This window comes from Pollachius pollachius, assembly GCF_949987615.1.
Source record: "Pollachius pollachius genome assembly, chromosome: 3".
Lineage (NCBI taxonomy): Eukaryota > Metazoa > Chordata > Actinopteri > Gadiformes > Gadidae > Pollachius > Pollachius pollachius.
Window position 1 is genome coordinate 51,407,030 of NC_136936.1, and position 13,186 is coordinate 51,420,215.

Consider the following 13,186-nt stretch of genomic DNA (forward strand, 5'->3'; position numbering starts at 1 on the left):
CCAGCTGGGAGACTCTAATGGTCAGAGTGGGGTCCACGCAGCGCGAGTCCACTACGAAGACGAAGAACGAAGAAGACGACAGAACAACACAAGAGCGGAAAACATCGGCGACATCTGTTAGTACTCAAAGTCCTGATCTCCCGCCTCTAGCCCCTCCCCCCGAGACGATGCCTCTAGAGTCCGCAGTAAAACGTAAGTAAGCCCTTTAGTTTCCATGCCGATCTGTCGGAGCCGCTAGTGGCCGAAGGGGCGGGTCGCCGCGGTACCCTCCTCCACCAGTAGGAGGAGCACTTCCTGGTGGTGACGGCCAATGAGATTTGTGTGTTCCTGTCAGTGTAACAGTAAGGTACCCTGTGTGCTGAGCCAATGTTGATCTGGACGTATGCACGGTTCTGGCCGCCTGATCGTTGTAAGCCCTTCACTTGATGAGCGATGTGATGTTTCAGAAGGAACCTCTCCTCCCAGGACATGCTACGGAGGGGGGGGGGGGGGGGGAAGGGGGGAGGCGGGGAGAGGAGGAGGGAATGGGGGGGTTCGCTAACGCTAACGCTAGCGGTAAGGGGCTAAAGTCCCTGCATAAACAAACGAGGCGGAAGTTTAACTGCAGCTCTAACATGCAGTTACTGAAAGAAGGATTAGACATTAGTTGAGGGAACCAGAGGAGGTTCCACCCACTCATCAGATTACATTCTGGCGGCGGTGGCGATTGATCCGGTGGTGTTGGTGGCTCGGGTCGCTGCGGTCCGTGTTTTACAGTTTGCAGTTAAAATCATTCTTGTGACAATTCTCATTGAAAATGCTTGATCAATTAAACAGATATGAAGCCACAGATACGGGCATGGCGGTTGGTAGTTCCCACGCCACGCTCCACCGCAGACAAAGGGGGGCCGGATGCAAAATGCCCACTGTCAGAGTTCTGATTGTGTTGCTTTTCAAAATAAAGGCCCTGTTGTTTCTTACATGACAATGAAAACTCATTCTGAACTAATGACATTTTGATTATTTCGAACCCTTAGGAATAAAGACTCCACATAATAAAAGTAAAAAGCATTGGCTCAATATGTAGAACCACGTCGACCAGACAATCCAGACAATCAACCACTGAGCTATCTGACGATAAAAAATAACAAAAGCTAATGGCTAGGGCTAACAGAGAGATATTTTAACAGAAGAAAATCAGATCATCCCCAAAGACAATGGCGAAAATTCTGTGACAAATTTCCCTTGTAGGCTTGAACCTGGACATTGGTTCTTGTTAACAGTATACAGTCACACGCTTGACCAGTACATAGTAGAAATATGGCAACTAAAACGAGGGAGAACCTTAATCCACCCACTCTGCAATTGACCGTTCACTCTGAATCTGAATGAATGGGGATCAGTCTAGATTAGAGGCCGGTAACTGGTCTGTTACTGGCCGGTTACTGGTCTGTGACTGGCCGGTTACTGGTCTGTTACTGGCCTGTTACTGGTCTGTTACTGGCCGGTTACTGGTCTGTTACTGGCCGGTAACTGGTCTGTTACTGGCCTGTTACTGGTCTGTTACTGGCCGGTTACTGGTCTGTTACTGGCCGGTAACTGGTCTGTTACTGGCCTGTTACTGGTCTGTTACTGGCCTGTTACTGGTCTGTTACTGGCCGGTTACTGGTCTGTTACTGGCCGGTAACTGGTCTGTTACTGGCCTGTTACTGGTCTGTTACTGGCCAGTTACTGGTCTGTTACTGGCCAGTTACTGGTCTGTTACTGGCCTGTTACTGGTCTGTGACTGGCCGGTAACGGGTCTGTTACTGGCCGGTTACTGGTCTGTTACTGGCCGGTAACTGGTCTGTTACTGGCCTGTTACTGGTCTGTAACTGGTCCATTACTGGACCATTACTGGTCAGCCTTCAACACCGGTTATGATCGTTAATTTGGGTTTGGTGGACTCGCTCCCTTGGGGGGACATGCTCATGCACACACCCTCACGCACACACTCACACACACGCACACGCACACACTCACACACACGCACACACATCTGCGTGCACACCCATCCAACCCTATGCTGTAAATATAGATACATAAACCGACAAACTCATCTTATTCTTTCCTTTTTTTTTTACACATTATCCGCCTTAGTTTTGATAAAACAATTGCGCTCATACGAGACCCATGAACAAACACAAAGGATAAGCATTAGAAATATATGATTGTGTTATTCCCAAGCCAACCAGTGCAACAGAAATCAAGAAACTGGAACACAGTGTTAAAAAATAAAACCCGGAGCGGAACGCCGGCCCGGAGCAGAGCTCCTCAACAAAAGGCTGTGGTCGATGGCCCTGGCGCCGCCGGGACCCCCTCCGGTCCCCTTTGTTCTGTCATGTCGGCCGTGTTTTCCTGTGGACTGCGTACTGATTGTTTGCTGTTGATTGATTCGTCCGTCGGCTGTCTCCGCCGCTCCCCCGGCCCGCCCTGCCGCCTCCCCGCCAGGTTTTCTCTTCCTCCCGCTGAAGACATCAAAAAATGTCGACAGGCGCACACCCCCCGCCCCTCCTCCTCCCACACACACACTGTGGCTGTTTTTCTCTTTTCATTCTCCTCATCGGTTGCCATGGTGAGGGGATCCCCCATCCACCCCCATCCCCCCCCCCTGCTCCTGGCAGCTCTGTCACTCCTCATTGGCCGGGCTCTCCTCCAGAGGCGAGGTGGCGGGGAGGCCCAGCCCCGTTGCATTGTGGGCGGCGGTCAGGCTGGCCACGGTGTGCAGGAGGACCAGGACCAGCAGGCAGAGCCCCCCCTGCCGCGCGGAGGCCGAGGAGCTGAGCGCCGCCGCGCGGCAGGGGGGGTGGCTCCGCCTCAGGCGGTCCCCCGCCGCCAGCCCCCAGCGCACGTCGCAGCACTCCACGTCCCGGGACACGCCCGCCGGGAAGTCCTCCAGCAGCCCTGGGGGGGGCGCAGCGTTAGAGACGCACCGCACGTACACACACACGCATGTACACACACACGCACACAAGAGGGTGTGCGTGGGTGCGTGCACACACACAATGCATGCACACAATGCATACACACAATGCATGCTCACAATGCATGCTCACAATGCATACACACAATGCATGCATGCACACAGTCATGCACATGCTTGCATGCGTGCACAAACACATTAGCATATGTGCACACACATGCATACACACACACACACACACAAACGAGCCCACACGCATGCATGCACATTCACACACGTTTATGCGCACGAGCGCACACATGCGCATAAACACACACATGCAAACACAAGCACGCTCATTGCGCTCGCACACACACAGATGCGCACACACACACACACACACACAGACACACACACAGACACCCAGCCACATGACTTCCTTGCCGTTGTTGCATTCACAGTTAGGGTCGGAGGCTAATAGAGGAAACGTAGCGCAGCTTAGCTTCAGATAGCACAGCCGCGTAGCTATCTGGAGCTAAGCTGTGCGGCGGCTAACGCGAGCGCCTTTGAAGACGGTTCTGTCTGAGGAGCTTAAGTCTGAACAGAGTCTGCATAACGAGCGCGCTTATGTCTCCTGCGTCTGCACTCAAGTGATCCATTCGAGAACACACACACGCGAACGCAAACAGACACACACGCAGTGTCACATGCACACACACACACACACACACACATACACACGTACACGGACACACACAAGCAGTCTCACATACACGTGCACACACACATAGTCTTACCCACACACACACACACCCACACACACAAACATACACATGCAGTCACACACACACACACACACACACACACACACACACACACACAGTCTCACATACACACACACACATGCACACACACACTCACTGACACAGTCTCACATACACGTGCACACACACACACACAAACACACACACACACACACATACACATACACACACACTGTCTCACATACACATGCACACACCAGAGCGCACACACTCACACATGCACACAGGCAGCCACTTTTCTGAGTGACCTTATGTCCTCAGCTCCGGCTGCTTTGTCATCAGTCATCTCGTATTCACTGGGCGTCCGGAGCTAGCGGGCTGCGTGCAGACATTGCTAATAGCCTGCAGCTCTGCTACTGTACGACGACGGCATCGGACCCACTGGATCACTGAATGCCGATCCGCTTGATTACTGAATGCTGATCCAATCCGTCATCATCAAGAGGAACCTCTCAAGAATCTGGTCGCATTGCACTGAGAAATGCAGATTATTCGATTCACAAAAAGGACCTTCTCTAAACTGGGCAAAAAGAGTTTTCTTATCAGTCGGCCGTTTGGGTTTGACAGAGCGTGCTGCCAGCGTCGGCCACCAGGGGGAAGAAGTGTGACAGTACCAATGTGTACCATAGTCTTTGACTGTCAGGTTTGTCATGACGCGGAAGGGAGCAGGGCGATGTGATCCTGAGGATAACGCGGGTGCTCAGCTGAACACACGACCCAGAGGAACGATGTAAACCGTCTAATGCTGTCCTCTCAGGGCGGTGTGTTGTCTCCATGCTGCTGGCTGCAGGGTATCGTGTGTGGCCATGTTGTGTCTATTATTACCAAACGGAGATGAGCGAGGAGGATGTTTCAAGGGCACGCAGAGTCAGTCCCACGGTACGGCGGACTCAGAGTTACCACGGTAACCACGGACCTCACAACCATAACAGCGCATGTTTGAGCCCACACACACACACGCACGCACACGCACACGCACACAAACACACACACACTGTCCCACAACGTCACACGCACTCACTCACACACACACACACACATACACACACACACACACACACACACACACTGTCACACAACGCTACACACACGTCACTCTTCACTCCCTCTCTCACCCCCATACCTGTGCATATAAAACTGGGACTGCCCCCGTGGATGAGGTCGTCGTTGTCGGGCAGGATGAAGGGGCATCTCTGCTGCACCTCCAGGCAGTACTGGCCGCACGGGATCCTCCGGCTGCAGGCCAGCTGGGAGGTCTGGAAGTACTGGGAACACAGCCAGGGCTTGTACACCATCTAGAGGGGGGGATGAGTTATACAGGGTGGGCTTCAGAGGCACGCATACACACGGGAATACACAAAGAGGAACGCATGCAGACACATGCACGCACAACACAACACAACGCACGCACGCACGCACGCACGCACGCACGCACGCACACACACACACACACACACACACACACACAAACACACACACACACACACGCACACAGACAACATAGCCCACATGACCTCTGCTTGTATCGATTCAGCAGGATTGATTGGACATCCCGGTACCCCTGGCTGTCCAATCAGGGTGGCTGCTTGGGGAAGCATCACTTTGTGAGAGTCAACAGATATCAGCCAGGCCTCTGAGTACGACCGCACGCGCTTATCTACTGGGTGTGTCTACTGGGTGTGTCTACTGGGTGTGTCTCTACTAAGTGTCTCTACTAAGTGTCTCTACTAAGTGTCTCTATTAATTGTGTCTCTACTAAGCATTTCTACTAAGTGTGTCTCTACTAAGTGTCTCTAATTAGTGTCTCTACTAAGTGTGTCTCTACTAAGTGTCTCTACTGAGTGTCTCTACTAAGTGTCTCTACTGCGTGTCTCTACTAAGTGTCTCTACTAAGTGTCTCTACTAAGTGTGTCTCTACTGAGTCTGTTTGGTTATTCTGGATTGTCGTTTTTTTTGCTTGTTTCATGTGTAAACGATACTGGTATCTTTACTGGTATCAATAATGGTATCGTTACTGGTATCATTACTGGTATTGGACAAGGGAATACGATCCCAGTTGACAAAAACAAAATAAATAGTTTGGTTGTTTGTGAGTCACCAAAGGTCACGCGATCGAATGTACCAATAATAATAATCTTAACATTATTAAACATCAGGTTTGCGTTCCGTCTTCACAGAACAAAGCGCCCGTCAGTCCGACGTGGGGTCTGGTGATGTCGGCCGGGAGACGTATGTCCCCATCACCAAACACAAACCCTCCCCTACGCCCGCCAGGATTCAGAACCACAACAACAACAACGGCTGCTCGCGTTTAGCTTCCAATTCCTCTCATTTGGTTCCTCGGTTCCCCGACGTGTCAGCTGGAGTCTTTCTAATTGTATTCTTACTCCGAGCATCTTGGGTAATTAGCCGGCGGCTCCGGAGTCTCTCCACAGGGAGGCTCCGTCAGCCAGCCCCGCTGCGGGCTAGCTCACACCTCGCCGCAGTCACCCCATCACCGCCCGCACCTATAGCTCAGCATATGGGAACGGCTTTGGTGTGTGTACGTGCGCGCGTGCACGTGCGTGCGTGTGTAAGTGTGTGCTCGTGCGTGCGTGAGTGTAACGTGTGCATGCCTGAGAGCAGAAGGCAACAGCATGTTCTTGGTGGTAGGATGTTTACTAGTGTGGTTTCGACAAAACGCTTTCAGGGGTGGTCCCGCCGTTTGAAGAGCAGTTTGTAACGAGGGGAGCGTTTAGAGCTCCTGAACGCCCGGTCACGGCCGGCGCTTTGCGTTCTCCACCAATGAGATGACACATACAGGACCGCTTTAAACAGCAGATTGGTGATCCAGGGGGAAGACCCTCTAGATGGGGTGGGGGATCTCAGATAATCAACGTTAATGAAGGAGGGAGGCATCGCCATGGCATGTCGAGGAGCACAGGGGATCATTAAGAGCAGCGGAATCAAGAAGGGGATGGAATACAACAGCAAGGCGTTATCTTTGTTGTGTACGGGGAATGGGTTAACCTAGTGATGGTTAATGCTTGGCACTTGGTTCTATGAACATCCTTACTGTACTGACAGATATATTTTGTTGTTTCTCTTTCCTCTGACAAATGGACTTATTGTTGGTGACTTTGGATAAAAGCGTCTGCTAATGACGCTAAACGTAAATGTCCCACTGACACAAAGAGCAGCCTGGCGCCCAGGGAGGCGTGACCTGCAGGCGGCGTCCGCCTCGACCAATGGGGAAGAGGAGGAATGACACCTGGTGGAGTTCAACCACTGATCCTCAGTTCAGAGGATCTACGGTGCTGACGTTAAGGGAGTTATCTGCCCCCCCATCCTCCTCATCCACTGGGTTCTGTTGCTCCGGACTGCCCCTCTGTCGTCAGCTCCGGGCCAAAGCGCGGACGCCGTCCTGTCAGACTGATGAACTGGAGGCCGCTACAATGATCATCATCCGTGTTACATCCAATAGGACGGCAAGGTGGACGCTTCCTCTGCCATTCACTGGGTGACACGCACGCACACACACACACACAGACACACACACACACCCATCACCTAACATACAGACACACACACACCTAACACACATGCACACACCTAAAGCACAAGCACACAATGACACACATACACCTAACACACAGGCACACACAGACACACTCACGCTCACACAGACACACACACACAGAGACACACACACACGCTGAGATGAATTACCATGTGCTGTCCATAATTACATTTCAGATGAAAGATAAGGTTAGTTCCGGAAAGATGTCTGATACACACAGACACATACAAAGACACACAGAAACACACACACACACACACACACACACACAGAGCTGTCAATGTCAAGAGTCCTAGTTAATCACACCCCCAGTCTCATTTCACCTGCAGATAATGTTTTATGACATTAACACGCAATCAGTCAGCTTCCACAGAATGGGTATGTGTGTGTGTGTGTGTGTGTGTTTGTGTGTGTGTGTGTCTGTGTGTGTGTGTGTGTGTGTGTGTGTGTTTGTATATGCATCTTTGAAAGGTAATAACACACGCTCTTTGAACATGTCCTCTCTCTCTATAGCCTTCTCTCTCCCTCTCTCCCTCTCTCTCTCTCTCTCCCTCTCTCTCTCTCCCTCTCTCTCTCTCTCTCTCCCTCTCTTCATCTCTCTCTCTCCCTCTCTCTCTCTCTCCCTCTCTCTCTCTCTCTCTCTCTCTCTTCATCTCTCTCTCTCTCCCTCTCTCTCTCCCTCTCTCTCTCTCTCTCTCTCTCTCCCTCTCTTCATCTCTCTCTCTCTCTCCCTCTCGCTCTCTCTCCCTCTCTCTCTCTCTCTCTCCCTCTCTCTCTCTCTCTCTCTCTCTCTCTCCCTCTCTCCATCTCTCTCCTACTGGGCACCTTGCAGGGAGTCCGTTCCCAACCTATTAGCGGTGGCCTTAAAGCAAGGAAGCCACAGGAAGTCCCGTCTGGAAGGTAGAGTCTAGTGTTGTGATCCCTGCCCCTCGACGCAGAGAAGCAGGCGCCTCCGAACCACATCGTCCTACCGGGCTCTGGACCAGCAGGACCAGATCTTAGATCAGCCCGACCAGGCTCCTCATCAGTCTATAGATCAGGCTATAGATCAGGCTATAGATCAGGCTATAGATCAGGCTATAGATCAGGCTATAGATCAGCCAGACGTTGCACACAAAGTGAAGACCTGTAACCCCCGGGCTGTATTGCGCCCCCCCCCCCCCAGGAAGGTCATTTGGAAGCACATCTCGGCGGTCAGAGGTCAAACTGAGTGGTCCCTGAACCTGTCCATCAGACCACATCTGTCCAGAGGCTGAGCTCAGGGAGGGGGGGAGACTCCAGGTCGTTCCTCACATCCACCACCCCCCCCCCCCACGACCGTTCATCCATCAGTCCCACCCAGGATGGAGAGGATGACTGGAGACCAACCCCCCACCCCCCAGAGCCTTCTCTGTGCTGTATGGACCCCCCAGGGAGGAATGGAAAGCAGCGCTCCTCCACCATGGGGGGTGGGGGGGGGGGGGCGGTATGAGGGAGCGTCTCTCTGTTTGTATCTATATATAGATATACAGATCTATATCTGGATCTATTGTGTTGCTGTGCTCTCTAACTCTCCTCCCTCCCGTCGCTCCCTGTCTCAGTGCTCCTCCTCTCTCCTCCCTCCTCTCTCCTCTCTCCTTCCTCCTCCTCTCCCTCCTCCTCCCTCTCTCAGTTCTCCCTTTCTCAGTGCTCCTCCTCCCTCCTCTCTCCTCCCTCCTCCTCTCTTCTCCTGAAGCTCCCCTCTGTGGTCAGAGACCTGAGTGAGCCGTTCCTGTCAGACTTGGTCATTGCGTTACGATGAGGCTCATAAGGGTTGTAAATGGATGCGGCTCTGTTCCTGCCCCGCGGTGTTAGTCTGGAGTGGCCCCTGAAGGCCTCTCTCCTTCACCTTCAGCTCCTTCCTGCTGCTGCTGGAGCTGCTGAAACACTGCAAGGGCAACTGCACCACTGCATGAAGGCCCACTGCATGAAGGCCCACTGCATGAAGGGCCACTGCATGAAGGCTCACTGCATGAAGGGCCACTGCATGAAGGCCCACTGCATGAAGGCCCACTGCATGAAGGCACACTACATGAAGGCCCACTGCATGAAGGCCCACTGCATGAAGGGCCACTGCATGAAGGCCCACTGCATGAAGGCCCACTGCATGAAGGCTCACTGCATGAAGGGCCACTGCATGAAGGCCCACTGCATGAAGGCCCACTGCATGAAGGGCCACTGCATGAAGGGCCACTGCATGAAGGCTCACTGCATGAAGGGCCACTGCATGAAGGCCCACTGCATGAAGGCCCACTACATGAAGGCTCACTGCATGAAGGGCCACTGCATGAAGGCCCACTGCATGAAGGCCCACTGCATGAAGTGTGTCACACATGAATGTGTGCGCGTGCGTTCGACCCCATACTGTCGTCACACGTTGTGTATGAAGCCTTCGGTACGACAGCGGGATGCGGTGTGATGGCAGCTTCCTGTCACACCGTCCACGGAGAGGAAGCCACGTGTTAGCTTATCGTTCTGCAGAAGCTACGTGCTACGTTACAGTGCTGCAGCTACGTGCTACAGACCTGCAGCTACGTGCTACAGACCTGCAGCTACATGTTACAGACCTGCAGCTACATGCTACATGCTACAGACCTGCAGCTACATGTTACAGACCTGCAGCTACATGTTACAGACCTGCAGCTACGTGCTACAGACCTGCAGCTACATGTTACAGACCTGCAGCTACGTGCTACAGACCTGCAGCTACATGCTACAGACCTGCAGCTACATGCTACATGCTACAGACCTGCAGCTACATGCTACAGACCTGCAGCTACATGCTACAGACCCTCAGATACGTGCTACAGAACCTCAGCTTCATGCTAGAGACCTGCAGCTACGTGCTACAAACCCTCAGCTACGTGCTACAGAACCTCAGCTATGTGCTACGTGCTACAGACCCTCAGCTACGTGCTACAGACCCTCAGCTACGTGCTACAGAACCTCAGCTTCATGCTAGAGACCTGCAGCTACGTGCTACAAACCCTCAGCTACGTGCTACAGACCCTCAGCTACGTGCTACAGAACCTCAGCTATGTGCTGCGTGCTACAGACCCTCAGCTACGTGCTACAGACGCTCAGCTACGTGCTACAGAACCTCAGCTACGTGCTGCGTGCTACAGACCCTCAGCTACGTGCTACAGACCCTCAGCTACGTGGTAGCGTGAGTTGCTTACGGCGACTGGAGCTGGGCGAGGAGTCGTTGTGGAGGTGAGGAGTCAAGTGGAGGAGATCCACTGCGGCAGCCAGTATGTAAAGCACCTCCTCATTTCCCACAATGCCCTCTGAGCAACTGCTGCAGCGTCCCCCGGGACCACCGCTACACGCCGGGGGTGAAAGGTCGTATTGCAATTTTCAATCTGCTCGCATGGATGCATGCACAAACATACACGCTGAAATACACACACACACTGAAAGATACACTCACACGTACACAAACACACACGCTGAAGTACACACAAACACACACACTGAAAGATACACTCACACGTACGCAAACACACACGCTGAAGTACACACAAACACACACACTGAAAGATACACTCACACGTACACAAACACACACGCTGAAATACACACAAACACACTGAAAGATACATGTACACAAACACACGCGCACACGCTGAGATACACACAAACACACATACTGAATATACAACATAACATACACACTATCCTCGGGGGGGGGGGGGGGGGGGGGGGGGGGGGGGGGGGGGTTGTAGGATGGCAACATTCACATTGGCAAACAAACAAGCTTGCATGACCAAACACGTCCTAAAGTCAATGAGTGTAATGAAGCACAAACACAGCCATGGCTGAAACGGAGGCAATAGTTATTGTGTAAACACTGTCTTTGCATAGCTGATGGGGAGCGATAGCGCTGCGGTGATACCATGGCAAGGTAATTGGATGAATTATAACAGATTATGTCTCACATGAATGTACAGCCTGGCCTGGATGGCGCTGAATGGATATAAACAGCGTGAAGAGCCTGGAAGCTTCTCCAAATGGCTCGCGCACAGACGCTGTCAGAAGCGGTTACAGACGTGACGTTACAACGAAGCGAATGCGGAGAGAGCAGGACCGATCGGCTCTGAGCGAGCAGAGAGAGAGCGGGGACGGCGTGGGGGAGGAGCCAGGGACCCACAAGGTGCTGCTGGCTGCAGGTGGCCGGGATCCCGAGAGAGAACATTGATTGGATCGGAAGTGCGGCGCAGAACGCTCACATCGCACCGAGTGGCTTTCAATTACTTTCATGTTACATTTGAATGACTGTGACAACACATAAGGCCCGGCGCCCCATGATGGAGAGGGGTCTGACACACAGCCCCCCGCACGCACACACACACACACATGGTCCCGAGCAGACACACACGCATGTGAACACACACAAAGGAGGACAAAGACGCCCCTCATTCAGCTGCTAATGCTATTAGCTGACAGCAAGGATCCATCGCACACCAGACTGAAGGGGTTCATGAGAGAGAGAGAGAGAGAGAGAGATAGAGAGAGAGACAGAGACAGAGACAGAGAGACAGACAGAGAGAGAGACAGAGACAGACAGAGACAGAGACAGAGAGACAGAGACAGAGAGCGACCGAGAGACAGAGAGAGAGACGAGAGCGACCGAGCTAGAGTATATGTATATAGGGCAACCTCTGTCCTCAGTCTCAGCCGTGGTAACGTCTGTCAGGTATTTGTGGCTTTGTGTGTGTGTGTTGTGTGTGCGTGTGTGTGGTGTGTGTGTGTGTGGGTGGTGTGTGTGTGTGTGTGTGTGTGTGTTGTGGCGCGCGCAGCGCGCGCGTGTGTGGCGCGGCACACTACATGAGTAATAAATGTTAGAGAGATCCGCTCATGACTGTGTGAATGAATAATGAATGAATGCAAATTCATTCATGCAGAACCCGAGGGGGCTGTCCGTTCGGGACCGGCCCGACAGTGTGTCACCGTCCCAGTGGAACCAGTAACAGCCCACCACACACACACACACACACACACACGCACACGCACACAGACACACACACAGACACACACACCCACCCACCCACACACCCACATACATACACACACACACACATACACGCACACGCAAACACACACACACACACATACACATGCACAAACATACGCACTCAAACACAAACATACACACGCAGGTCACACACACACACACAGAGGCACACACGTCACACCCACACAGTCATACACAACGTAGCGCACAGCTTAATGATGGAGGGAGGCTGGAGGAGGAGGGTGGAGGGAGGAGGAGGAGGAGGAGGAGGAGGAGGAGGGTGGAGGAGGAGGAGGAGGGAGGAGGAGGAGGAGGGAGGAGGCTGGAGGAGGAGGAGGAGGAGGAGGAGGAGGAGGAGGGAGGAGGAGAAGGAGGAGGAGGAGGAGGGTGGAGGAGGAGGAGGGTGGAGGAGGGTGGAGGAGGAGGAGAGGAGGAGGAGGGTGGAGGAGGAGGAAGGAGGGTGGAGGAGGAGGAGGAGGAGGAGGAGGAGGAGGAGGAGGTGGAGGGTGGAGGAAGAGGGTGGAGGAGGAGGAGGAGGAGGAGGGTGGTGGAAGAGGGTGGAGGAGGAGGAGGGAAGGGGGGAGGCTGGAGGAGGAGGGAAGAGGAGGGTGGAGGAGGAGGGAGGAGGAGGGTGGAGGAGGAGGAGGGTGGAGGAGGGTGGAGGAGGAGGAGGAGGAGGAGGGTGGAGGAGGGTGGAGGAGAAGGGTTGAGGAGGGTGGAGGAGGAGGAGGGTGGAGGAGGAGGGAGGAGGAGGGTGGAGGAGGGTGGAGGAGGAGGGAGGAGGAGGGTGGAGGAGGAGGGTGGAGGAGGGTGGAGGAGGAGGAGGGTGGAGGAGGAGGGAGGAGGAGGGG

At 53.5% G+C, this 13,186-nt stretch overlaps 1 protein-coding gene across 1 annotated transcript; it reads right to left on the minus strand.

Annotated features, from left to right (window-relative positions):
• Positions 1–2,647: 2,647 nt before the first annotated feature.
• On the minus strand, positions 2,648–6,140 carry LOC307073913 (NALCN channel auxiliary factor 1-like; the record flags this gene model as incomplete). The annotated part of the gene is made up of 3 exons (XM_079733868.1): positions 2,648–2,922; positions 4,868–5,039; positions 6,132–6,140. The coding sequence occupies 3 exons, from the start codon at positions 6,138–6,140 to the stop codon at positions 2,648–2,650; spliced, it is 456 nt and encodes a 151-aa protein (XP_079589994.1).
• Between the last annotated feature and the right edge of the window lie 7,046 nt (positions 6,141–13,186).